We start from the raw sequence: 25847 nt of genomic DNA, 5'->3' as shown, positions 1-25847 counted from the left end.
CCTGGAGAAGCTCTTGAGCTGGGATGCGGGTGTGTGCAAGGGTCAGCGTGAGCCCCGGTGCAGGGACCTGGGCTCGCGGCGGCGCGTTGGTGCTCAGCCTGGTCCCCTTCCCTCAGCTGTGGACCACGGCAGCTGCCCCTTCCAGCTGGGCGAGGAGAACGGCCTCGGCGAGGGCAAGTCCGACTTCCTCTCCTTCTCCCCGGAGATGGTGGCGGAGCAGTTCACGCTGATGGACGCTGTGAGTATCTGCTCGGCAGCCAAGTCCCTGGCTGCTGTGTGCCGGGGCGCAGCGCTCTACCTACCTGCTGCTCTGGGCACAGACCGTCCGTTGTCTCTTCCCTCGCTCCCCGCTGTGCCCTTTGCTGCTTGGCTTCTCTCATTCCGCAATCCCGGAGACCCATCTCCATCCCTTTGTCTTCCAGGAGCTGTTTAAGAAAGTGGTGCCTTACCACTGCCTGGGCTGCATCTGGTCGCAGCGAGACAAGAAAGGCAAAGAGCACCTGGCACCCACCATCCGTGCCACCGTGTCGCAGTTCAACAGCGTAGCCAACTGCGTCATCGCCACGTGTCTCGGGGACCGCTCGCTGAAGCCGCAGCAGAGGGCCAAAGTGGTGGAGCGGTGGATCGAGGTGGCTCGGGTAGGACCGCGCTCCATCCCGCCGCAACACAGGGCTGGGGTTCGCAGCGCGCGAGTCTTGAGTCTGGGGCGAGTCTTGAGTCAAGGGCCTTGAGTCTGTGTCCTGAAAGGCAGCTCCGTGCAAGGGCACCGAGTGGGAACCCCTCTCCTTGAGCAAGCGGTTTGCAGGGTTGATCTGGAGTGTTGTGTGATGTGAACTGGTGCACGGCTGACTGTCCTGCGCTGACACTGGCTCCCACGTCCCCTTGTCTGTCCTCAGGAGTGCCGCATCCTGAAGAACTTCTCCTCGCTCCGAGCCATCCTCTCAGCTCTGCAGTGCAACGCCGTTCACCGGCTGAAGAAGACGTGGGACGAGGTCCTACGGTGAGCAGAACGCGCTGCGACGCTGTGAGGGGAAGGCTGCTGCCCCGTGTTGCTTTTTTGGAAGGAGGGGGCAGCAATGCCATGGGGTTGTGCTGTAGCCGTGTCCCTCGAATGCACAGATGGGGTCATTTCCTTGGCTTCAGCATCACCTCTTGGAGGGTGTCCTCAACCCAGGGACAAGCTTAACACGTTAGTGATCCAAGGAGAGTGCAAGCAGCATTGCTGCCTCCTCCCTTCCCTGCCTAACGCCCCGGGATATCCCCGAGGAGCCGGAGCAGTGAGTGCTGATGGGGCAGGCGTAGGGCACCCACCTGCCCAGCACTGTTGTTGCTCATGTCCCCATCTCTCCATGCGCAGGGAGAGCTTCCGCACCTTCCATGAGCTCTCAGAAATCTTCTCCGATGAGAACAACCACTCTCTGAGCCGGGAACTCCTCATTAAGGTACGGGCAAGTGGGTCCCCACCTCCCACCTTGCTGCATCTCTGCCGGGAATGGCAGAATTTCCTGCCTCGCAGCCCCTGACGGCGCCGCCGCGGTCGAGCCACCAGCGTGCGGGCAGAGAGCCCTGGGTGACATCCCAAGCCCACTCCGTGGGTCGCTGCGGCCGCTCTGCACCGTGTGGGGTGGCACAGGGGTGTCCAGAGGGGTGGCCAGCCAAAAGAGCAGCTTGCTCGGCTCTGCCTGTGCAAATCTCAGCCAGGGCTGGCTGTGCCTCTGTGTTCGTGTCAGCTCGGCGCTAGGAGGGACTCGCTGCTTGTCGGGAGTTCAAACCTCTGCCGGGCCCGCGGGGAGAGCCGGCTCTGGGGCACTGCTGAGTCACCAGGGCAGGGGTGGCTTGTGTGGCCGTTTCAGACAGGGTTTGGCTTCAGACGAGGCTTCCCACTTTTCCACCCGAAGTCGTCGCTGCTCCCAGAGCAGCTCAGCAGGTAGAGATAAGCTGTTGGATGCGATCCCACGCGCCAGATGCGGCCTTTCCCCAGAGGCGGCCGCCTGCTAACAGCCCCGTGCAAAGGGCAGCTCTGTGGGGCGGCCTCTCCGTTAAGGTGGGGCTGGCGGCTGCAAAACTGCCCTTTCCCCATGGGACCTTCCTTGGCTTTGCAGCCGAGCTGCAGCCTGGGGCTGAGATCACCCGGGATCCAAAAGGGAACAAAACCTCCCATTGAGGAGCTGTTTATGCGCAGAGCCCAGCGCGGGAGCAGCGCCTCTATTCACTGCCACTGTCCTCCCTGTTCGCCAGGAACAGGCTGGGCTTTGATTTCCTCCCCTTCCCCTTGTCTGCAAGGGAAGTTGTACCAATAAAAGTGGGTGTGAAATTCAGCCTATCAGTCAGTGCCACTTCCCCTGTGGACATTTGTTATCTTTTGTCAAATGGTCTCTTTTTCCTAGTTCAGTTCTGTGTTATCTCGTAAGGTGATTTTGCGGTCATCTGCGAAAGAGTGTTTTCTTTCCTGAGGTTTTGAGCTCTTCCAAAAGAGAAAAGCTCTTACAGAATGAAAGAAAAAGTTCTTGCAAAATGAGGCGGTGTCTTATCTCTGTTTTGCTGATTGGGAAATCTAGGCGCAGAGAGAAAGTGCAGCAGACCTTGCGGGGCTAGATGGGGAGCTGCTGGGTGGGTTCCCTCCCTTGCTGAGCCCTTCTCTCCCCTCCATCTAGGAGGGCACGTCCAAATTCGCCACCTTGGAGATCAACCCGAAGAGGGCTCAGAAGCGGCAGCAGCAGCAGCGGGAGATGGTGAGTGGGGCATCGCCAGCCCCCGCTCCCTCCTCAGCAGCTCCCAGTGCCGCTCCAGCTCTGTGCTGACGCCGCTGCTGTCCCTTGCTGTCCCCTCAGGGCGTGATGCAGGGCACCATTCCCTACCTCGGCACCTTCCTCACAGACCTGGTGATGCTCGACACCGCCATGAAGGACTTCGTGGACGTACGTACCACCTCCTCTACCCTCCTCTTCCTCACATCCGCGGGGAGGAGGGGTGACGGGTGACAGACAAAGGGCTGCGTCCCCGCGCATCCTCCGTCCGACGCCGCGCATCCTCCGTCCGACGCCGCGCCTCCCTGCGCGCGGGAGCCGTGGAACATCCTGCCTGTTGCCCACGGCCGTGGCCGCTCTCGCACTGCCCCGTGGTGGGCATGGCCCGCACTGCAGCGGCAGCACCCGGAGCGGGCACAGGGATATGGAGAATATCCCTGTTCCTGCCTCGCACCGATGCCTAATTCTTGCCTTTCAGGGTGGGCTGATCAACTTTGAGAAGAGAAGGAAGGTGAGAGCTTCTCGCTGCTGGCCACATGGCTGGATGGAGGGAGGAGGCTGATTTTGTGCATGCTCAGGCTGTGCCAGTTTTAGGGGATGATGATCCCTCTTTTTGCTTTGCTGTCATTTTTTTTGTTTTGCGAGGGGGAGATGCTGGTCCCTCACAGGCATTTCCACGCGTAGGGCTGGGCTCTTTGGGGCTGGCACCAGCTAAACAGAGCAGCTCTGACCACCTCCATTCCTGGCAGGAATTCGAAGTCATCGCCCAGATCAAGCTGCTTCAGTCGGCCTGCAACAACTACAGCTTCACACAGGAGGACCATTTTGTGGACTGGTTCCATAGCCTGGAGCGGCTGAGCGAGGCCGAGAGGTGAGCGGGAGAGCACAAGCTGAAGAGCAGCTTCCTCATCCTCAGCACCTCGCTCGGCTTCCCGAGCCCCGCCAGCGCGGTGCTGGGGAGCGCGACGAGCCCAAACCCTCTTCTCTCCCCTCTCAGCTACGGGCTCTCGTGTGAGATCGAGCCTCTGTCAGAGTCGGCCAGTAACACGCTGAAGGCGAAGAAAAACACGGGCATCATCAAGCGATGGAGCGAGTGAGTCCGCTTGTCGGTGCCGGCAAACGCAGGGTGGGAGCCTCCTGCCTCCTGCCGCTCTCCTGCTGGCTCTATCATGTCCTTCCTCCTCCCCTTCTCACCCTGGGCATGTTCTTCCCTCTCTCCTGGCAGCCGGCAGCCGCCGAGCAGCGAGCCCTGCACCAGCGGCAGCTCCCACTCGAAATCCTTTGACCAGCTCAAGTGCGGGCAGTACCTGTGCAGCGGGGACACCACCGACTCGGTGAGCGTCACGTCCGCCGGCTCCAGCAGCTCTGACGTGGAGGAGATCAACATCAGCTTCATCCCCGAGTCCCCCGACTGCCAGGAGAAGAAGGTACGGGGCAGCGCCCCGCGCGTCGGCAGGCAGGTGCGCCCAGCGCGCGGGGCGGCGGGACAGCGGGAGGGGGGTCCCTAGGGCTGTTTCGGACTCGCTGTAGCTCGGGAGGCTGCTGCTCTTTGCTGCTGGCGGGGGTTCGCCAGCCCCTCTCCGGTGGCTGGACGTGGTGTTGGTCCCCACTGTCGCAGCTCAGTGAGTTCCTCTGACCTCCCTTCCCCAGCGCTTGCACGCCCCGTCTCCGGCTGACGGAGGAGCTAAACCCACCGTGTCCTCTCCGTCCCCTCTCCTCCCTGCTCTCCAGTTCTGGGAATCCACCTCTCTCTCTTCCCTGGACACGTCGGGGATCGGCTCAGGCTCCAGCAGTGCCTCGTCCTCTTCCGTCTCCTCCACGCCGGTGACGGCCTCCCGTACCCACAAGCGCTCCGTCTCCGGCATCTCCAGCTATTCATCCCTCTCGCTGCCCCTCTACAACCAGCAGGTCGATGACTGCTGCATCATCCGTGTCAGCCTGGCCGTGGACAATGGCAACATGTACAAGAGCATCCTGGTTAGCACAGGGCACCGGCGGTGACTTTGGTGTGGGCTGGGAGTGGGATGCGTGTGGAGGAGGCACTGGTGGGGCTTCCTGCATGAGACCAGCCTGGGATGGAGCCACTATCGGGGTGCAGGGAGGTTTGGGACCATTGGGCACGGTTTCTGACCTGTCAGCACTTTGCCGCTCCAGGATTAAGGCAGGCTCTGCTCTCATAGGTGACGAGCCAAGATAAGACCCCCGTTGTTATTCGCAAGGCCATGGCCAAACACAACTTGGATGGGGACCGTCCTGAAGACTATGAACTTGTCCAGATCATCTCGGAGGAGAGAGGTGTGTGTTGGGGAGCACGGGGAGCACTGGGGCTTGAGCAGGGCTGGGAGGGGATGTCAGATGGGTCTCAGTGCCTGGGGGCAGCACCATAACAGCTCTGGGCCCTACTCAGGACAAGGACACTCACCTAATCCCCACCCCTGGTGTCTTCCAGAGCTCAAAATCCCCGACAACGCCAACGTCTTCTACGCCATGAACTCTGCTGCCAACTACGATTTCGTGCTCAAGAAGAGGGGCTTCTCAAAGGGCGTGAAGATCAAGCACGGCTCCAGCTCCACCCTGCCCCGCATGAAGCAGAAAGGCCTGAAGATCGCCAAGGGCATCTTCTAGCCCCAGCCCCACTGCCACCCCTCACCGACAGGGCCTTGGGGGCCAGCTGCACCGGGGCCACTTGGTGCCACCGGGCACAGCGAGAGGAGCCGCCTCGGCCCACGGGAGATGGCGACGCATCCCCCTCTTCCAGGGAGCCTCCCGGATCGCTGCGGCCGCCTGCCACAGCCTCTCCCTGCACGAGCTCCCGTTTCAATCAGGTCTTTTTTTCTACGCAGGAAAGGCAGCAGGGGGATATTTTTCTTTTTGCAGTTGTGGGGTTTTGGGTTTTTTCTTCCTTTTTTTTTTTAAAAAAAAAAAAATCTCTCCTTCCACGGTGCGACACCAGTCCAGCCGCCGGCCTGCCCCGAGCTGGATCCCGCCTCTCTGCCGTAGGTGCCTTGTGTCTGCGCGAGCCGGGGGGCCGGCGACTCGCGGATGGAGCCGTTTGCTGGGGACCTTTGCTGGTCCCGGGGTTGTTATATCTCCCGCTCCTTCCTCCCTCCTGCTGGCATCGCCGCCGCCTCCCGCCCCCGTCCCGGGAAGACTCCCGCAATGGAGGCCAAGCTGGGCAGGCTGCAGCCGGCGCGTCCTCGAGTCGCGCTCGGAGGGGCCCGCGTTCAAACCTCGCACCAAAGATCACAGGCCGGGGGTGGCCTGCCGCCCGCCACCACGCTGCCACCGAGCAAGGAGAGCCCCTTCCTGGCCGGGCTTGTGTAAACAGAGACCTGGCGGCTCCCACAGCCGCGGCAGAGCCGCCCCGGGGCTGCTCGGCCTCCTGGAAGTGCCACCTGCCTTGGGCTTTAACCAGACTTTTCCAAATGCTGACCATGGAAGAAGCAGCAATGAGATTCTTTTTTTTTTTTTGTATAAAAAACAAAAAAGACAAAGTTTACTTTTTTTTTTTTTTTTGACAATATTTATTGGTTGTAAATAGAAGAGACACTTGTACATTTTACTAACCTGGCCTTCCCCTGCCCTCCCTCGCCTTCCCCCTCCTTGTATTTAAAGCCGCGGGGAGGGACGTTTGTAGCAGCCATGGCCTCCCGCCACGCTCCCCTTCTCCCTCCCTCCTTCCTCCACCACCGTCGACTCGAGCCGTAGCGCGGAGGTGCTTCTGTTTTAACCACTGTCAAAAACACTAACCAAAGGGGGACTGTTTTTGTTCCTGGACCTGCTGATGACTCTGTCTCTTGTTTAAACGCTTCCTTACAGAACATCTTTGTTATTATTTTTTATTAATTTTTTTTAATTTCTCCTCCCCGTTTCTTGTGCGTGTGTCCGTGCTGGTGTAACGCGCTCCAGGAGAGCGGGCGGCGCGTGCGGAGGCGGCCGCGACATGGCCGCTGTCGCTGAGGCGGCCGCGCCGCGACATGGCCGCCCTCCCTCGGAGGAGCCCGGCCTGGCCGAAGGAGCGTGGCCGGGCCCAAGCCCTGGGAGCCGCACGTGCCCGGGGCCGCTGCTGCGCATGACGGGGGCCCTCGCCGCCCTGACGCCGCGGCCTCTCCTCCTCCACGGCCTCCGCGAGCGCCAACCTTCGCCTCCTCCTTGCCGCGGAGGCAGAAAGTGCCTGAGGTAAGATCCGCCGCCGCCCGCCACGGCCGCCCTCCGGCCCGCGCTACGGGGGATTTTGTAACACTGCGACAGAGGCGCGCACTGCCCGCTCCGAGACTTGTACACTGCAATGTAATTAGTCTTTGCAATAAAATGCCGATGCTGACGCGTCCCCGCCGCCCCGCGGGATGGTATTGTCCTTTCACGGAGGTGGCAGTAGCTGGAGAGTAACCAGGCCTTGTGGCATCATTTTTGTGCTTCAGAAAGAGGCTGTTTTGTTTGTGGAACTGGTGCGTGAATCGAGCAACCCTGCCCTCCTGAAGCTGTGAGGTACTGGAGGTTGTACCTCTCCTCGTAGCAGTTTGTCCGGTGTCTGATTTACTGATTTTACTTCGATACAAGTGGTGGTTTTAACAAGTGTAATGGTTCTGGATCTGACTCTTGCAAAGGCTCGGAGCGGGGCTAGAAAATTACTGGAAGAGTTCTAGATCCATCAATTATTTGAAAGCACTGGAAAATACCTAAGAAGGAGCAACATAGAGGAATCACTTGTTACAAAAACACCTGGTACCTCCTAAGGAACTGGGACAATACCTAGAGAGCCCCCTACATGATGCTAGAAATGTTTAAGAGCCAGTAATTCCTTGACAGCTCAGTGGCAAGACATGAAAGTTCCTGAAAATGCTGGAAATCCAGGAATTCTTAGAAAGCATTTGAAAAATGTTTAAGAAGGTGTTTGGACTAAAAATATCTGCATAGCAGAGGGAGAAAATCCTAGAAAGCATGGGTAAACTTCCAAGAAAGTGCTAACAACCCAGACAGTGACATGGAGAAGCCAGAACGACTCAGACACAAGCAAGCCTTTAATGACTTGGATATTTCCTTAAAAAGATGTTTTTCTGACAGCCCAGCAGTTCTTCCACTTGGATCTACTTAAGGGAGATATCAGTAACCTGGGGCAGTTCCTGGTAGACTGAATGCCAGAAGTTCACGTATGGGGATCTCAGATCCTGCTTCACGGAATCGTAGCTAATATCGCTGTTGATATCCAGGTAGTTGGTAGTGTCGAGGGTATAGGGCAGCCAGCCAATGGGCACCGTGGAATGCCCTGTGTTGGGATCACTGGAAAAAAAAGGAGGAAGAGCTAGAGGTTAAATATTGTGATAGCTTGTCAATGCAGCAAAACTTGGGGGTTTTGGTAAGCATCCAAGCTCAGTGAGGTTTTAAGTGAAATAGCAACAAGGAATTTGACACTGGGACACGTCAGAGCAGTTTTCCGTGCGGGGAATGACTTGCCTACCTGCATTCCCCTCCCTTGTTCCCCTCTAGCAGCATGCAGCAGCTTATCTCTTTTCTGAACTGCAGGGCTCAGAAACAAATTTCATCATTAAGGTTTAAGCAGGTATTATAAGATTTTAAAATGCTTCTCCTGTCCCCAGTTGTCCTCTCTGGAGCAAGAGCACCAGGACCTCTCTGCAGCAAACTCAGCTCCTGGCAGATACAGGATCCAGTTTACAACTGACATACGGAGGGAATTGGTCCCAAGAAATTAATAGGCAAAAGCAGCAGGTTGAAGTGTTGTGCACCAAGCCCTGAATGTGGAACCAGAGGCACTTACCCCGTTCTGGCAAAATTGGTCCAATAAGCAATCATGGCTTTGGAGACAGTCCTGTGCTTGGAAAGGTAGCCAAGGGGTGTGGCGAAGGGTTTCCCAAACAAATACTGCAGGTCATCAGCGTGGTCTGCCCCTACCCAGCTTGGGTAGCTAGGCATTCGGGACGGCTGGGAGAACACGTAGCTGTACGTCTTGCCGGTCCTGGATAAACCAAAAATAACTCCCTAAGCAGCTGCCAGTGGAATGCATGGAAAGGGATGCTGATTCACAGCATTGGCAGAGCCAGAGATGCTGCCTTGGAAGATGCCCATGTGCTTGGAATTGTCTAAGTGCTCTCAGGGGAAAACATCTTTCTATTGTGGTAATTTTAACTTCAATTTCTGATTCTCACCCTAATGCTTGTATCATCCAGCTGATAGCCTTGTGGAATCAGCCCATTGCTAAGGTAAAATTCAGGGTTTTTAAGAAGCAATGATTTCTTCTAGTGGGGGTTTAAAACAAGCTTGCAGCGTGATTCCTCTGCAGCAGTAGGGAAATGCTGTTTGTAAAGGCTGCATTTCAGTGTGTACTCAGCACCAGCCCCTGTGCTGGCTTTGGGCTCTTGGGCAGACCTGCTCACCCGGCGTGCAGCTGGTGGAGCTTCAGGGCCCACTGTGTGGGAACGAGGAACATGTAATCGGTAGTGACGTCCACCACCGTCCTCTTCATAACCTCCTGGTCAGGGTCGGTGTTCCACATCTGAGTGTAGAGAGCGTACGTTGCATTGGCTCCTCTCTCTCCCTTCTCCACAGTCAGGCCTTCGAACTGCTTATAGACCTCCTCCCTGAAAAGACAGACAGGATCAATTACAGACCAGCAGCCTGAAGTGGGTCAAGGTTTATGGGAACAGGCTGCAGCTCTATGAATTTCACCTTCATCCCTGCAGTTGTCAGCTCTTTTGTGGACTAAGCTGATTGTATCAGTCCAGGGTTTAGAAAGGCATGTGCTTCATGACTTTCTCAGCTGCACAGCTTGGAGGAACGAATAAGCCACATGTTCCTTTTGCCCTCAAAGAGAAGCCTTACAGGGCAGGCACCTTCTGCATTCAGGATGTAGCTGCTTTGCTCAGCTCTGCTCCCGTAGCTCCAGTCAGAGAGGCCAAGCCCAGTGCTGGGGTTGAGTTCAGGAGCAATTTAATGACATATGGAGACACCTCCCCCTAACTGGTTACTTCTCTTTAAGGCACCCAACTCAGCAACATAGACCCTAGGCACCCTGACTTGAAAGACTTGAAATGGATCCTTTACTGAAGTTGGTGCCTGGTCCACGCGGGTCTAAGTCCTCTGAATTTGGGGAATATATTCAAGCTAGTTTCTTCTGTTAAGGGTTTTGAGAACATCCGTCACTTACGCAGTCACTTTCACAAGTGGGCGGTTGACAGCAGGAAAGTCAATCCCAACAAAGAAGTGCCCGTCCATGTTGTTGACCCCCGCAATATAGTCAATATCAGCAGCGTTGTCAAAGAGGTTCTCCGGCATGTCTGGGAGGAAGTCTCCATCCACAACAGGGCCGAGGGCAAGGTGATGAACAACGGAAGCTGCAGCAGGAGAGAAAATGGAACATTTTACGAGCTGAGAGAAGACTGACCTGTGGGCTGGCCTACCCTATTGGTCAAAGAACTGTAAGAAGACTATGCTGAAGTCAATGACAGTTTCAACAGTGATGTCAGTGCACCCAGCAGCAGGGTGACCATCGGATCATATTCAATAATCTCATGCCTGTAAGTGGAAGAGAAGAGCAAGGAATCTACTGGCTATATATGGACAGGTAATACAAACAAGTCATCTCCTGTCCCCAAACCCTTCCCAAAAATCCTAGCCAAAGAGAGAACAGAGTAGAAGGCCTCCTCCCCACCCCATCTGTGAGTGCTAACTTGCTGCCAACACTGCAAACCTGGTACAGTGCATTTGCACAGCGCTGGCTTGCCCACTTTCTGTCCTCAGCAGGGTCAAATCCTGGAGCTATTTACTAGGAGCATGAGGAGAGCAGGTGGAAATGTGGGAAAGAGATTCTCCCAACCAAAAAAACCCAAGCCTTCCTTATTTGCTGTGATGGAGTCACGTCTGGTGAGTCCTACACTCCACCCAGTGACTTAAGTGAAAATAGCAGGGTTGTGGTAATTTGCTGCTGTTATAAACCATGCTCTTTGATTGCTCTTGCTGCTTTCAAACAAGGTGCACACAGTTGTTTCTGAGGTGAGCTTGGGCCATGCACGCCAAGGCCTGGCCATCAAGATAATTCATGCGTCGCTGTTGCCATGGAATAACAAACAGCGTTCACTCAGCACACTGTGCATCTGCCTGGGGACAGGGGACTGTAAAATCCCCCCCTCTTCCCCCTGAAGGGACACAGGTTGTCTTCAAGTGCTCCTGGTGACTTCCCCATCATCATCTCATGCACGTGCCCAGCGAGCCACAGTGCTGGCAACTTACAGGGCAAGTTGGTCAGTTCCTGGTGGTAGGCCATGGTCAGAGTTTTGGGGTCCGTGGCTCGTAAGCAGTTAGCCAGGACAGCTGTGTTGTCTGTAGAGCAGCCCACAGACTCTGCGATCTGCAGAAGGAAAGAAATTGCCTGGGATTATCCTCTGAAGCCAAGGTCATTCCTGGGTTCACATGGGGAGAGGAGAAGTTGGGTTTAATTTCAAAGAATTGTGTTTGCAAAGCTCTGGGCTTGGGAGCATAGCTCCTGTCTAGTTCCTTGTTAGGATTTCATAGACAAGAGCTTTACTTTGATGTCTTTAAGCAAGGCTTTGACTTCAGGATTGCTGCAGAATCCCAGCGTTCCTCGGGGAAGCAGAGCCCCCATCCCACCGCTCACCAGCACCCGCCCCAGCCCTCCTCTGCAGGCCCCAGTGCTGAGTCGTGTTACCTTCTGAGCCCAGGGAAGAGGGTCCTTCTGGATGGCCCAGCTGCAGAGACCAACTCCGCTCTGACTAATGGCTCTTTTGAAGAGCCCTTTGTTGTATGGGGACAGCATCTGTGGCACAAAAGAGAAACAGGAGAGTCGTCTTCTGGTACCAAGTCCTGGAGAGAATCTTGCTTGTCAGACTCAGCCAATCTCTGGCACCAGGGGAGGCCCAGGGAAGCCGCCAACTCTTTCATTATTTAGGAGTCTCAGTGACTGCCCCCCTGCCACAGCTCTCCCAGATCGTATAGTCAGAAGTTAAAAGGAATAAAGAAAAGGAGCAGAATAGAGGGAGCTGGTAAGTAAATGCTACTTCAGAGATCCTGGAAGAGAAAATATGCTTGTAGTTGCAGGCCTGATTAAACTGAAAGGGAAGGAGCAGCGATGAAGAAGAGAGGCCCAGGACTGTTTTCCCTGTGCAGGGGGCAGATGTTGGTAAGTGTGTATGGAGCTCCCAACGAGGAGAGGAACCATGCTCTGAGGTGATCACAGCTACCATTTAAAAAGCAGAAGAGCAGCTCGGGTGAGCTCCTACAACGAACTTGAGAACAAACCTGCAGGGAGGCACTGGCGCCACCAGCAGATTCCCCAAAGATGGTTATGTTTTCTGGGTCACCTCCAAAGGCCTTGATATTCCTCTTCACCCAGGCAATAGCCATGTGCTGGTCCTTCAGCCCGTAGTTCCCTGAGCAACACAGGACATGTCATTCAGCAAGGGGACAGTCAAAGCTGGGGTCAGGGCTCCTTCCACCATGCAGCATTCAACCCAGAGCCACCTCCTGGCGTCTCCTAGGTGTCTCCCATACTCGGGATGGGCCACAAGCCATCGTGCTGCGGCCAGAGCTGGAGCTCTGCACCTGCCCTGTTCATCTCTGGGCAGGGAGCCCCTGTCTCCAGGCAGGGAGGCAGCTGCAGGTCACGCTCTGCACTGACACAGTGCAGACAAACCAGGGACCTGCAACAGGGTCCCCTGCAGAGGGAGCAGCTCCTGTACCTGGCGCGTTCTCGTCACCCGTGCTCAGGAAGCCCAGGGGCCCCACGCGGTAGTTGAGCGTGACCACGATCACGTTGCCCCGCACAGCGATCTCCTCGCCGTCGTAGAGGTAGTTGTTGAAGAAGTTGGCTCCCTGGCTGCCTCCGAGGAGGAAGGCGCCACCGTAAAGCCAGACCATCACGGGCAGGTTAGTGGAGACTGGGAGACGAGAAAGAAACACAGTGTGAGAGAAACTCTCTGCTCGGTGATGAGACTGAAGCATTCAAGAGGTTGTAGCTGATGGACATTAACTGACATGCTTCCCCCCACCCCAAAAATACGAGTGCTTCTGCAGGTGCTCAATATGGGAACGTTACTATGAAGAGACGCTGCAGAGCAGTTTATCAACAAAAGGCAGCAAAGAATCTCCTCCCCAGGTCTCTGCTAAGCACATACCTTCCTTCCTCCCTTGAGGGATCCAGATGTTCAGATAGAGACAGTCCACGCTCCCACGCGTATCCGTTTGTGCAAGTGTCGTCTGCAGGCAGCGGGGTTTGAATTCTTTTGTTTTCAGTGTTCCTGATGGGAGAGAGGGAAAATGACAGGCCACCATTTAGAAGCACCAGCTCCATCCCTCAGCTGCAAGCTGTCCACCCATCCTCCCCTCCACGTATCCAGCACAGAGGGAGCAAGGTCCCTGCAGCCACCGGGCAAAGAGAATGGCAAAGCAGGGCCCTTTATTGCTGACAACTCTGGCGACTTCACGTGGCTACTTGAACTTCTTGGGATCAGACAGGGACTTTCAATGACTTTTTCCATTGTGCTGCTTAGTATACAAAAACAGGCAGCAACACCCCTGCTCTGGCAGTAACAGACAAAAGACAAATGACAAAAAAAAAGACCTTCAAAAGCTGGATCTTACCTTCCCAGCCAGGATGTGGTTGGGGGTCTTCCAGAATCTCTGGAGGGGCAGCAAAAGGGATTCCTCTGAAGATATCAACGTAGCTCCCGAAGAGCCCTCGCCTTTTGTTCTCACCTTCCACAAAACCTCCTTCCGTGTACACCACACCCAGCTAAATGTTGTCCCGTTGGGGAGAAGAGTAAATGCACAGCTCAGCACCTCCTGTCTCTGGCTTCCCCCATTGCCAGCACCCACCAGTCCCTGGTGAGTCCCGGACAGCCTGACTTGCAGCCCCCTTCCCTGCTGTCCCTTTTGACCCCTATGGAGAGCCCATGAGTAGCTGCCACTCAATATTTACTCCAGTGCAAATGTCCTGCAGACCCCTCTGCCGTAGGGAGATGGCAGCAATTTCCAAGAATCAGTGGCACTAACTAGGCACCTGCAGCCTTCAGCTATAGCCCAGGCCAGACACAAGACAGGGCTGGGAAGGGAGCGTTCAGAAAATGTTAGCGAGAGCCTTGGGCACGTTTAGCCTTTGCTGTCACATTTCCCAGGGCCTCTTTAATGGAGTCCAGACCTTTTATTTTTTATTTTTTTTTAATTTTTCTTTAACCCAGACACGAAGAGGTGAAAAAAAAACCCTGCAAAGCCGTAGGAAACTCCTCGCCACTTACCGTTGCTGCCCATGCTTCCCCGAGGCAGCAGCACAGGGCCAAGCCCAGGATGTGCCAGCGAGCCATGCTGCAGGCGCGCGCGAGGAGCCGGCCCACGAGCAGGGCTATATACCCGGCCGGCAGCGCAGCTACCTGCCCGTGCACCTCTGCACCCCTTCCAGGCTACGGGGCAGCTCCCCAACACTCGTCCTTCAGCTCCCTGAGGCCACAGAGATAGGCTGGCATCGCTGTGTGAGAGCCCTGCAGATGCTGCTTGTGCAGGCTACAGATCAAAAGAAAGGATCTGAGTCTAACTAAAGGGGGAAAAAAAAAAGGCAGGTTGGTTTCCTTGCATGAACATAGTTAAACCTAATTTAAAAGATTTTTTAAAAAATTAACTCTTCATTATGCCCCCAGAACTACTATGTTTCAATTATCCAAATGAGTTACATTACTTATAAAAGTTCCAGTGAAAGAAAACAAATCCAGGGGAAGGATGATATTATTGGGAAAAAAGCATTTATTAAAAAAAAAAATGTGTGTGGGGGGGTAGAACTGGCTTATTTGACTTGTTAGCAATACTATATATCCTCTGCCATGTGGGCAGGTGGTTTCTGAGCATCTGCTCTCCCAGGGCTCATAAGTCAAAAATAATAATTTCCCTCTCACATACGCATAACTCTGAACAGCTCTTTTTGCAGATTTAAGCCTGGCACTCCTCAGAGCCTCTTGATGAAGTGTCAGCAGTGAACTAATTCCTACAGTTCTCCTCATGGAGTTCATTTTATTCATAGTTTTACCAGTTGACCCAGATGAGAGATCCAAGAATTGTGTCGACTCCCAAGCTTAATCAGCTGAATGTTGTCTAATTACAGCTGAGGTAAAGGGTGGCTAAATCTCATATATTGGAACAAAGCAGCAAATGTGGCAGTGAGTCCTAGCTGAGACCAGCCACCACGGTTGCCCAAGAACAGCTCATCCTTCTTCTGAGTGCACATTGAAGCTGCAGTTTGTTATAGGAGGACAAAAAAACACAATTGCTTAACAGCCATGGGAAACAGAGTCAGTGAAGGACCACTGACCTCCCCTGAATTAGCAAGAGCTGCCACAGTAAATGCCAGTTGGAGCCTGGCAAGAAAACAGTATCTCCATGGTGTTGGTTTTATGAAGGCTTTTTGGCCAGCAATTACAAAAAATGTAGGCACCATCCAGAGTGATGGCCATCAACAGGCACCACATTCAGTGCCAGATGAGTAGCTGGCACCTTAGTGCAATTTTCACTTTTCCACATCCTGTGCATGGTTACTAATCCCTCAGCACTCAGGAAACAAAGCAGAAGTTCCAATCCCATTGCAGCCAGACTACTCCCTGAATTCATACGTAGTCCAGAATTTCTGTTTCCATTTCATTTTCACTCCCATCGGAAGGCTTGAAGTCCTCCTCTTCTTCCTCTTCATCTTCCTCATCCTCTCCAGATTCATAAGTCAGCTGCTCTTTGCCATCTTCACTGCTTGTTGTACTTGAGAAAAGGGCTTAATTGGAGAGAAAGAGGGGAAGATATTACAATTCCTTTCTCAGTGAAACCTGGGAGAATGTGCAGCAGGGTTCCTAAATCAAGTGAGAAGAAAGCAGAAGCCTGAAGGTCGCAGCTCATGTTTCACCTCTTAACAGAATGTGATCAGAACCAGAGCAGCTTGTTTTCCCACTCCAGAAATTGCTCGAACAGCAGATTTGCTCTATCATATGTCTTCACCTAGCTGATTCTAACGTAATTCACTGGGATACTGATTTTGCCCAGCATCATGAAAAAATAACTTCATTTCTCCTTGGTCAACTAGCTATCAGCAGTTGACAAAAGCTATCAACAAAATGTATCAAGTTAATTCTTGCATCAAGCAATATATCTATAAGCATAATATCACAGATAGCACTAGGCAAAGACATTTATAACCTGAACACTGTGATAGAGGGAAGATGAAACAGAAAACTTCCACTCCCAGCCATTTATAATCCCAACCCAGGACAACAGCTTCATCTCCCTTACTGTGATGAGCTGGAACAAAGACACCACCAGATCTAGCACCACCCTTTAACCTCCACACAGAAGGAGTGAGAATGGGAACACTGCAGTGTCTTGATTCAACCCACAAGCTCTCAACGCCACCAGGAAGGCAGGAAGATGCTGTTCAGCATTTTGAAGTTCAGAAGCATCTTTACCAGGTCTTGTGGATCTGATTATCTGCTTTATCATGAGAGACATGGAATCTCGCAGATCATCACTCGTCTTTGGAAGGCACCACCCATCCCGCTCTGTGCATTCCGACTCTGCACCATCATTCCGACGGATGATTTTCTGTAAGCTAAAAAGCAGCAAAAAGGGGGACGTATTAGCCTTCTAGTCAGACACAGGCTTCCAATGGGGCAAAGAATGTCTTATTTCCTTTATATTTCAATAAGCTGGAATAGTATCATATTTGGTTATTCACATTGCTGTCATGAGGGAAATAATTTTATTTTTATTCAGAAGCTAAAAATCTCCTAAGTTGCTGGTCGAGGAGAGAGAGAGAGAGAGGGATCGGAATTGACTGGATATAAATAGCAGGTTTTGAACTAGTTCTAATAGAAGACTCTGGCAGTGTGCAATACCTTTCCACATTCAAGTCACAGAGCTGGTAGAACATCTGCCGATAAGGTGGCAAGGCTCCTTCTCGGAAAATGTAGATAGATTCCTAAAAAGAGGAAAGAAAGATTTAATGCGTGTTTCATGATATAATAGGTCAACTTTGGAAAGTACTTCCCACGGGCTGATTTGAGAGCAAGGTATTTCCTATACAGCAGTTCCAAGGCAAGGAGGGATAGTCTGCATGTGGCAAAAGATAAAGCTGGAGGAGGAGTACAGCAGCATTTCACTGCAGTCATAGTCCCCACAGCACAGTTCTCCATAAGAGGGGATCACAGGTTTCATTCCAGCAAAAAGGAAAAGAATAAAAAACAGGACTCTGGTTTACCTATGTATTTTCCCCTGCTGGACTCTTCAGGACAACCAGATAAACACATGGGTGATATTTTCTATTTCACTGCCCATAAAGATCTCCAAATTTATCAGAATGAAACAAAATGCCTATTACATCTAAGACTAGGGCTGAGATTCCCCCTCCCAACTTGCAGCTTGTAAGATCTGCATTAAATGAACAGCAGGTCAAAGTTCTGCAGTGAAAGATACAACTAGCAACTTTCCAGTTCAAACAAAGGACACCAAATTACTCACATCTCAAAGAGATATCTGTACTGTTAAGTGCCACTAGAGTATTTCAAGATCTCAGTAGAAGAGGGTTAATACCAACCTTCAGTTTGTACCTGCTGGAGGCAGGCTTTTTTGAAGTGGATGCTGCAGAAGAGCCAAGTCCTTGTTTGAGATCATGTATACTGACTGTATGACTCACTGAAAGACAAGAGACAACAAATGACCTTCTTGCACACTGGGGCACTGTAACGTCACTTACTTCTCCCAGTCAACTTTGCTGTTTAGCAGAAACCAGACCAACCTAGCAACTGAGCTTGTGTTGCCCATTCTGGAAAGAAGTTACTACATCACAAATCAGTCACGGGAAACGTGATGAGTTTGGATGTGTCAACAGCACATTTTTGATGCCTTTTCTGCTCCCTCTGTGCTATGCTGTTCTGTTCCCAGACTGTGTGCTGACTTCCCAGGGCATTCCTTCAAGCGGTACAGTATGTGTTCCCTGCAACTCTGCTGCTCCCTCTCTACTTCACTGGGTGTTGTAGCTCCCTTCCCATTACCTCATTTAGAGAGCAGAGCAGGAAATAAGGAGAACACACGTTACTTTTCAACAGTTACGATAAAGCTTTTCTGATACAGCAGACACAGTGTGGTTCCCCAGACTCCCTTCTGTCTCTGTAGACACTCCAGCTCAGCCAGCCAGGCATCCAAACTTCCAACACTTCCCAACATGGGACTCTTCTACTGTTTCTAACAGCAGCACCATATTGCAAGCTGAGATAAAGTTCCAGTTTAGGCTGAGCTGGAACACAGGGAGACTTTTCACCACCAGTGTCAAGGAGGGGATAAACCAAAGAAACACAGAGCAGCCGGATGGCACTTCTGCTGGCTCAGCCTACCTGGCTTTTTGACAGTGATGGGTAGGCTGTAGTTATACGTGCTGCGTTTTGCTTTCACTGGCATATCATTAGGGGCATAACCTGGAGGTGGAAAAAGAAAACAGACACTGAGAAGGGAGGGCAAGCACCCTGCAGAATAACCCTAGCTCAATAAGAGAAGGACTAGTGTGTGAAAGGAAAGTTGATCTTTGGGAATCCCTGATTTTAGTGAGGTCGAGAGAGGAGATACCAGAAAAACAGACTAATGACTGGACACTGCTCTCTCACAGGCTCATCATATGATCTCAGAAAGTTCCCTTAATTTGTTACTACCAAATAAGAGCAGGAAAACTCTATATCCCAAGGTCCAAGTTAGTGTCCTGCACAAGCTGGAGAGAAAGCTACTATATAAGCAACTGAATGTATTGCTCAGTACCTCCCCACAGTGAGGGAGGATGCCTGCTGACATACACTTGGGCTTTGAAAACAAGGAAGAGCAAAATCAGTCAGCTGCTCTCTAGGTTTGGAATGTGCTAATAAGGAAAGCAATACTATGAAATCAATTATTAAATGTGTTTACAAAACAAATACTGGAAACAACCGAATTCTAGAGGGATGGCCTCTCCGAAAGAGCCGAAACTCAGGAAAAAGAAATGTCTTTGGAGCTTGAAAACAAATAAAAAGAACTACAAAGATTGGTCAGAAAGCACAAGGATGGTCTCTGTGAGTTGGGCCATTTTACCATATTTCATTCCACAGCGAATTCGGAAATCCAGGACTTGATAAATTTTTGCTTCAGGGTGTTTTCTGGGGTCATACCCAAACCTAACCCATAAGCTTCTCCAGGGACCTGTTAGCTGTGTAAACACACAGAGGGAAGATGGTTACTACAGACAGTTCAGAGATGCAGTTTCTCAGAAAATTCTAACATGTCCCCTCTTTGCCCAAAGTTGTATATATTTTTCCCTGAGGTAGGAACAAAAGCAGATATATCCAGAGACTTACCATGTAATAGGCCAAATATGGCAAGAGAAGTTTCAGCTTGTCAGGATGAACACTGATATTGGCCTTTACCGCATTCCGAGACCAGATAGGACGGACTTCAAAGAGCTAAAATAATGCAAACCAGCAGTGGGCATTTAAATTTTCCAATGGACTTTCTTACGTTTTAGCCTTTTAGCTCTCAGAATGGCAATTTCCATAGCCCAAAGTAGAATCAAGCCCTACAAAAGGGCTGGCAGCACAAAAAGCAACCGAGTGTGCTTTTGCTGCAAAGACAGATTCAAACCTTGACTTGCAAAGTGAACTGGACACAGATGTCTCAGTTCAGTCTACTGAGACTTATTGCATCAGTCAGACTTCTGATCTGCTCCGTTGCTATCCTTACAAAAACAGACCATATTCATTCAGCAGCCAGTCCACTCTCCAAAAAAAGCTGTAGAACTGGTCAGACGAAAGGCAAACTAACACTTTTAGGCCACAGTTAACTCTGGTGAACACAACTTCAGAGCCTAGGATGGCATTTCACATACATGCCATTCATTCACTTCAGTGATGTGACTTTGGCATGCCTTGATTATCTCACCCATTATTTACAAGGAGAGCTACAGCTGTTCAAGGCACCAAATATTCCTAGGCCTGGCAGATTATGCCACCACAGCCCCTCTCCTTTGACAGATTATGGAATGGAAAAAGCAAATGTTTATTTGACTAAGGTCACACAGGAATGTTGATATGGCACGGGAATTTAACGCAAAGTCCCAGATTAAACACCCTGGTCTAGTCAGGGCCCAAATTTTATCTGATAGAAAGGTTAACCAGGAAACTTTATCTGAAGACCTCTAAACCTTCAGAGAAGCCAGCAAGCAGTTACAGCTGCTGGTCTAGAAAAGATTATTGAAGCTTCCCAGAGGTCAAAGAAATGGGCTGAATGCAGCTTTTCACACACAGCATGCCCCAGTAAGGTACTCCATCCAGCTCAGGAATTTGACACGTACCTTTCGCAGCTCTTCCTCCACCTTCCTATCCACAGGATTAGTGCACACTTTCTTCCAGGTCTGTACAGCAGCGTCCAGTGGTTTAGCTGGGATTTCTTCATCATCAAAGTTCACAAAGATTGCGTTGTGCGGGCGCCGCGCTCTGCTGAGGCCAATCAGGTTCTCACCGGATACTGGAGGATTGTTGTATCCATCCCTAGGAAACAAAGTACTGGATTTGCTGTCTGTGTGCGGCATTCATTGGAACACACAAAAAAGAAGTTTGTTTTCCAAGTTTCCAAAGAGAAGAGATGCAGCTGTGTGAACAATGACCTGACCTCACTATGGATTTGGGAATTACCTACGGGTAACCATAAAAGATTCTTAAAAGGGTTTTACTGAAAACACTGAGCAAAGGACATACAAATTAAAAAAAAATAAAAGTAAAACTACATCCAGTTGCCTTATGACAGAGCTCCCCTAGGCTATCTGCCTGAAAACCCTCAGGGAGTTTATTGGTAATTTGTATGACATACATTTGTAAATCAAAAGGCTTCACTTCTATGACTCACACTATATTTGCTCTACTGAAATTGCTTAAGTTCAGGAACATACATGGAAATGGAGTTACTACTTCAATCCTGAAATTAGATAATATGTATTTGCATTTTTTTAGTTCCAGTGAAGGACTGCAGTGAGAAAGTGAAAGATGTTTCTTGTGGGAGATATCACAGATTGTTTTGCCAGAAAAACAAACAAGGGGTCAGGAAAGAACAGCTCCAGTGAACATGCTTGTGGCAACACGTGGCACTGACTGCTGCATACACTGCACTAAGCTCCAGCTTGCTGGAAACAAGCAGCAAGCAGGGCTCACTACATCTTCTACTACATTCCTGCCCTAGAGTGTTTTGTCAAGCAGGCCTGGCTATGCTGTACAAAATCAAATGATAAAACAGAAAAAGGGAGCTGCCTGAACACACAAAATGCATTAATGATCTATTTAATACTGCTCTAATGCTTCAAGAGCACAGATCTCATAATCCAAAACACTGAAGTCAAAATGGACTAGAGGCACCTACAGGTAATGAAATCTTAAATTGAAAATTTGGCTATTAGAAATACGTATCAAACCAGCACAAGGTTTTACTGCCTGTTCACTCAGGAACCAACACAGATATTTACGATGCTGTGAGAAAAGGCTCTAACCGGTGTTGTATATCTGGCCGATAAAAATAGTCAACAGGAGTGTCCAGGCGGGAGAAAATTGGTGGAGGAATGTAAAGAGGTAGCTCTCTATTGAAAAATTCTTCTTTCTCTGGTTTGAGCATCAGGACTTTGTCGTACATGGAGATTTGCTTGCCGTCAGGTCCAGAATGCATTGCCAGGTACTGGAAGTCTGACATTCCTGCAAGAAACAAAAATAAAGGGGAAAAAAAAAACATTAAAGGAATCACTTCCCTTACACATCAGCTGTACTAGTCTGTGAGGCCCCAAATCACGGTATTACCTTGAAATTTGTAAACAGTTGTGACAATCCCCAGAATTTCCATTTCAAACTTGACTTGTGGCTGTGCCTGTGTTTCAGCATCCAGCTGCTGCTGCTGCTGCTTCTTGGAGCTCCTCCTCACCCGGAGCAGCACGGAGGAGGTGGGGAAGCGGTTGGCGCAGACAGGATGGCAGTAGGGATCCCTGGGGCGGAAATAGAGCTCCAGCCTTTTCGTGGGGTCCGCGTAGATCTAGGGGACACAGTCACCCCCCGTGTCAGCACCGCCGCCTCGCACCCCCACCGCAGGGGCCTCCTGCCGACACGGGGGACACAATGGGGGGATCCTGGGGCTGCCCTGATCCCGCTCAGGATTCCCTGGATAGTCTTCCATGCAAGGAACCAGCCTGGAAGGGCAGCTTCACGCCAAGCCCCGAGCCCTAGAGCCCGTCACCAAGGCCCGTGGGGGGTCCAGGGACAGACAGCAGGAGCCGCCCCGCCAAAGCCGCCATCCCGAGGCCGCCATCCCGGCGTCCCATCCCCTTCCCAACAGCCCGACTCCCCTCTCCCTCCCCGCGCTTCGCCCTCGCCCCGGGCCCTCCCCGCCGCTCCCGAAGCGCCCTCCCGCGGGCGCCCTCACCCGCGACACCCCCTGCTCTCCTCCCAGCGTGCGGAGCGCGGCGCCGACGTCCCGCACCAGCCCCGGGTACTCCACGCACACGAGGCGCGGCGAGCGGGGCAGCCCCAGCACGGCCGAGCCCGCCTCGCCGCGCGACCCCGCGCCGCCGCCGCCGCCATCCCCCGCCGCCATCGCGCCTCCCGCCGCCTTCCCCTTCCCCACTACAGGCCGCGGCGCGAAGGTTCCGCCACAAAAAGGTTCCGCGGGCCGCGGCCTGCCCCGGCGGCGGCGGCAGAAAATGGCGGCAACGGGCGCAGAGAGGCCGCTCGGTGCGGCCGCGGGGCGGCAGCAGGTCGGTGCGGGACGACCTGGGGGCTCCCCCGAGCGCGTTAGTTCTCAGAGGCCGCACACAGGACAGCTAGAGGTCCCCACTGCTCCTCCCGCGCCTTAGTAGGGCTGGCTGGAAAACTGGGATTCACGCAAGGAAGAGCGGTTGTTTCGGGGCCGCTGGCCTGTAGGGTGCAGTGCTACCACGTTCTCTGCCTTTCCTCTGCGATCACCCGCCTGGGAAACCCTGCCCTGATACTGGAGCTTTGGGGATTGCACCTGGTTACCCTCAAACTAGAGCAGAAACTCCCCGAAAGTGTGAGGGGGGCAGTGCTGCCCAGGGAAACATGTGAAATGCACCCTGGAGCGGGCTAGTGTCTTTCCAGAGTAAAATACTTGGGTGGTGTTCCAGCAATTTGTCATTCCCATGTGTCTTGGTGCCTTGGAGAACCTGTTGGCCTAGGATTTGTTGCCTCCCCTCAGCCTGGCCTCCCCTCTTCCCCTTGTTTCCCCCAGCTTTGCTGCCATTGCCCTCTCTGGGCTTTGCACGGAGGAGCCACCGGCACCAGGAGGAAACAGGCCGGGCTGCCAAGCCCCGCTGTCCCCGGAGCCTGGGACACGGATTTGCTCTTCCATGGGAGGCTGGAGCCCAGCCGGCACCTCCAGGCCTGGGTAGGAGACGCTCATGTTGTGCAGTTGCTTCCCCTCCAGCCCTGCTCTGCGTCTGCCTGCCTGCTGCCCTGGCGAGCTGCAGCATAAGCCCCTCGGGCAGGACTTACCTGCTAGAAATGGTGTGTTTTGAAGGGTTTTTTGTGCTTTCTGGTTATGTGGTTTTGAGAGCCATTCTTAGCCAGTGAGGTAAATACATAAATCTTCATGAACAATTCACAAATCCAGAACAAGCTAGGTCAGTTCTGCTCAGTAGCAGTACTTCAGTGTCAAAACAAAACTTTATGTGCTGTTGTTAGTGGTGTCTTAAGGTGCAAAGACTCCAAATTATGAAGCTGTTTTTCATGTTTTTTTATTAACACCTTGCAAAAAAAAAAGTCTTCGCAAGGCCTGCCAGTCCTTGGATCATGTGACTTCACCAGCCTTTATCTCCCGCTTTTGTGCCACAGTTTTTCCCCACTCGTCTGTAATCTGACATTGTGATTTGTTCACTTACACGCTTGTTTTTCTCCTCAAAGAGGATTTGCTGAATCATCAGGGAGGAGGCAAGAGTTGTAGAGGCAGCTGGGGAGCAGCGATAAAACCACAGCCACATCCAGGCTTCAGGGTTTGCAGATGACAGCCCATCAGTGGAAGGCCTGAGTCACATTCCCTTCTGAGCTAAGATTGTCGGGGACATCGGGATTGAGGAAGCGGGAGGTAGAGCCCCGAAATGTAAATTATAGATTCTGACAGCTGCAAGGTTTTGTGTTGCCTCTCCAGCAAAATGATCCCAGGGGAAGGCTAATGTACGTTGCAGAGCAGGGGCTAAATCCCTCTGAGTGTCATTCGTTGGGCCTTCTGGCTTTGTGGAAACACACAGGTGAGGGGAATTTCACTTGAAATAAGTCAAGCTGTGAAGTGCCTGTTTCAGACACTCGGGAGCAAGGTGTGATATGGGCCATCATGAGCCAAGATGTCTCAGGGCTCCCAGACATTCCTGCTCCTGTTTATATCTTGTTGTATTTTGAGAGAATGCACCAAATTTCACTGATATAACTGGTGAGTTATGCAGTTATTTACATCACAACCAGTCTGAGTTTTTCTTGCTGCCTAACGATTGCAGTAAGACCTGAGAGCTAAAATGCCTTGGTTCAATTCCCAGGTCTTTCACTTTCTCTTCAGTATGACTTTGGATAAGGCACTTTCTCCCAAACCCTTAGTGTTTTTTCTTTTTTTCCATGAAATTGTCTCCACAAAAACTGAAAGCATCTCATCGCTATTGAAATGTTCAGAAGAATGTGCTCTGTAAATGTGAAGTATCATTAATAGCCCTGATTCCTCCAACACCACCGTCATGACATTACCCAGCACGCGTGGGTGACACTGTCTTTCTAGCTAATGGTAAGTTCCAATTACGATAGTGAATCTCGGTTGTCTCGTGTACATTCACCTTGAAACCAACCCCCATTCTCATGTTGTCAGCTATGTCCTTAATCTAAGATACTAGAAGATGTGTTACACATATTTCTGATGTCTGAAAGATACCTACAAAAAGTTGTCCTAATAGTACATGATACTTTTCCTAAGAACAGAGGTTTAACTCAAGATGTTCTGCTTAAAATCGTTCTTCAAGGAAGTAAGGTAGCTGCTTGCTTAAGAAACAAGGCTGCCTCAGACTTCCAGGTGGTCCAGGTGAGCAAAGTTCTCCTTAAAGTTCTGCAGCAAATGAAGGGAAAATGCAGGTCAGGATGGCAGATCCCAGTGCAGGGACCTTGCTGACTCTTAATGCAGTTAGTGTGTTTCTTTTCACAGTGCTGGGTGCCACTCCTGTGTAACAGTATTGCATGTTATATGTGCAGCAATTATATCTTGTTCATATCTGTAGATCTTGGAGCATGCCTGTGTTATTATCCTCACTTTTCAGATGGGATAGCTGGGACACAGAGTGGGACACAACTAGCTCAACTGACAAAGGCAGAGTTGGGGTTAAAACTGTTTTTGTGCGAGTCCCATCTACTTCTCTCCATGATGCCGGAATGTCAGAGTGAGCTGCAATTTCTGAACTCTTCCCTGGATGCTGTTGTATCTGGGTGACTGATTCACAGCTCGGCAAGCACAGGCTGGATCCAAATACAGAGCTGGGCAGGGTGACAGATCAGTCAGGGTGACATGTCCGCACTCTCAGGATGGGGCCCTTTCAGGAAAACTAATGTTCCATCATCTCTGACTTCCCCTTCCCCAACTGAGACAAGAGATAATTTCTTATTTTATAAAGAGGGGAAAACATCAGACTTAGCCACTGCCAAAAATCCCACCAAAGTTCCTAATATAGCAGGGCCTGGGGGGCAAGATAAAGTCCCATTGCTTTAAAATTATTCAAAAGGAAGGCAGAATCAATGGGGTAGGTTTTTTGTTTTTTTGTTTTTTTTTTTAAGAGGAATTGTTGAACCTCAGAATTGCATTGGCCAATGCTGAATGGGGATGTTGTGCTTAAAACTTGCAGGAACCTTTGATGCATGGAGGGATTAAATGACTCGGAGGTTGCTCATGGCCTGGAGAGCAGTAGGTGATGGGCTGGAGCAGGAAGCTGAAATCTGACTGAGGGTGGTGCAGGAACTGCAGGTGTGAATCATCTCAGGTAGCCTTGGGTGTCTTCATACCCACAGCTCATACGAGGCCCCC

General features: G+C 51.7%; 3 protein-coding genes across 6 annotated transcripts in view; 1 reads left to right on the top strand and 2 right to left on the bottom strand.

Annotated features, from left to right (window-relative positions):
- RALGDS (ral guanine nucleotide dissociation stimulator) overlaps positions 1–5402 on the top strand; it is a 37938-nt gene extending 32536 nt beyond the window's left edge. For 3 of the 4 annotated variants that reach the window (XM_088525306.1, XM_088525304.1, XM_088525303.1), the window contains exons 6-18: positions 117–238; positions 423–638; positions 897–1000; positions 1358–1442; positions 2655–2732; positions 2832–2918; positions 3226–3258; positions 3497–3618; positions 3745–3840; positions 3973–4174; positions 4398–4724; positions 4928–5042; positions 5197–5402. In XM_088525306.1, the coding sequence (XP_088381432.1) occupies positions 117–238; positions 423–638; positions 897–1000; positions 1358–1442; positions 2655–2732; positions 2832–2918; positions 3226–3258; positions 3497–3618; positions 3745–3840; positions 3973–4174; positions 4398–4724; positions 4928–5042; positions 5197–5372 (1763 nt within the window). In that variant the 3' untranslated portion in view covers positions 5373–5402. The remainder of the gene's footprint in view (positions 1–116; positions 239–422; positions 639–896; positions 1001–1357; positions 1443–2654; positions 2733–2831; positions 2919–3225; positions 3259–3496; positions 3619–3744; positions 3841–3972; positions 4175–4397; positions 4725–4927; positions 5043–5196) is intronic. The other variant, XM_088525305.1, reaches the window with a different exon arrangement.
- Positions 5403–7825: 2423 nt separating this feature from the next.
- Positions 7826–14084, bottom strand: CEL (carboxyl ester lipase). The gene is made up of 11 exons (XM_010212456.2): positions 14012–14084; positions 13359–13509; positions 12893–13015; positions 12458–12655; positions 12018–12148; positions 11428–11535; positions 10992–11109; positions 9910–10096; positions 9140–9343; positions 8524–8721; positions 7826–8027 (listed from the first exon to the last, which is right to left on the bottom strand). The coding sequence occupies exons 1-11, from the start codon at positions 14075–14077 to the stop codon at positions 7835–7837; spliced, it is 1677 nt and encodes a 558-aa protein (XP_010210758.2). The 5' UTR covers positions 14078–14084; the 3' UTR covers positions 7826–7834.
- A 625-nt stretch (positions 14085–14709) lies between these two features.
- On the bottom strand, positions 14710–22379 carry GTF3C5 (general transcription factor IIIC subunit 5). The gene is made up of 11 exons (XM_088525181.1): positions 22209–22379; positions 21593–21821; positions 21292–21490; positions 20107–20302; positions 19115–19219; positions 18852–18966; positions 18131–18211; positions 17335–17432; positions 16637–16719; positions 16208–16350; positions 14710–15522 (listed from the first exon to the last, which is right to left on the bottom strand). Exons 1-11 carry the CDS (start codon positions 22377–22379, stop codon positions 15365–15367), a joined length of 1578 nt encoding a protein of 525 aa, XP_088381307.1. The 3' UTR covers positions 14710–15364.
- Positions 22380–25847: the final 3468 nt, after the last annotated feature.

This window comes from Tinamus guttatus, unplaced genomic scaffold (assembly GCF_059628265.1).
Source record: "Tinamus guttatus ecotype Peru unplaced genomic scaffold, ASM5962826v1 Tinamus_guttatus_pri_ptg000226l, whole genome shotgun sequence".
Taxonomy (NCBI): Eukaryota; Metazoa; Chordata; class Aves; order Tinamiformes; family Tinamidae; genus Tinamus; species Tinamus guttatus.
This window is presented reverse-complemented; position numbering and strand designations above follow the sequence as displayed.

Excerpts from the sequence above, each read along its gene's own strand:
- GTF3C5 (XM_088525181.1), bottom strand. The coding sequence starts at position 22,379 with ATGGCGGCGGGGGATGGCGGCGGCGGCGGCGCGGGGTCGCGCGGCGAG. Across the intron at positions 19,220-20,106 it reads TGGAGGAAGAGCTGCGAAAG|CTCTTTGAAGTCCGTCCTAT; the intron begins GTACGTGTCAAA and ends GCATTATTTTAG. Across the intron at positions 15,523-16,207 it reads AATCAGATCCACAAGACCTG|CCCTTTTCTCAAGTACAACA; the intron begins GTAAAGATGCTT and ends TCTCCAATTAAG.
- CEL (XM_010212456.2), bottom strand. The coding sequence starts at position 14,077 with ATGGCTCGCTGGCACATCCTGGGCTTGGCCCTGTGCTGCTGCCTCGGG. Across the intron at positions 12,656-12,892 it reads CCCTCAAGGGAGGAAGGAAG|TCTCCACTAACCTGCCCGTG; the intron begins GTATGTGCTTAG and ends CTCGTCTCCCAG. Across the intron at positions 12,149-12,457 it reads GGGTGACGAGAACGCGCCAG|GGAACTACGGGCTGAAGGAC; the intron begins GTACAGGAGCTG and ends TGTGTTGCTCAG.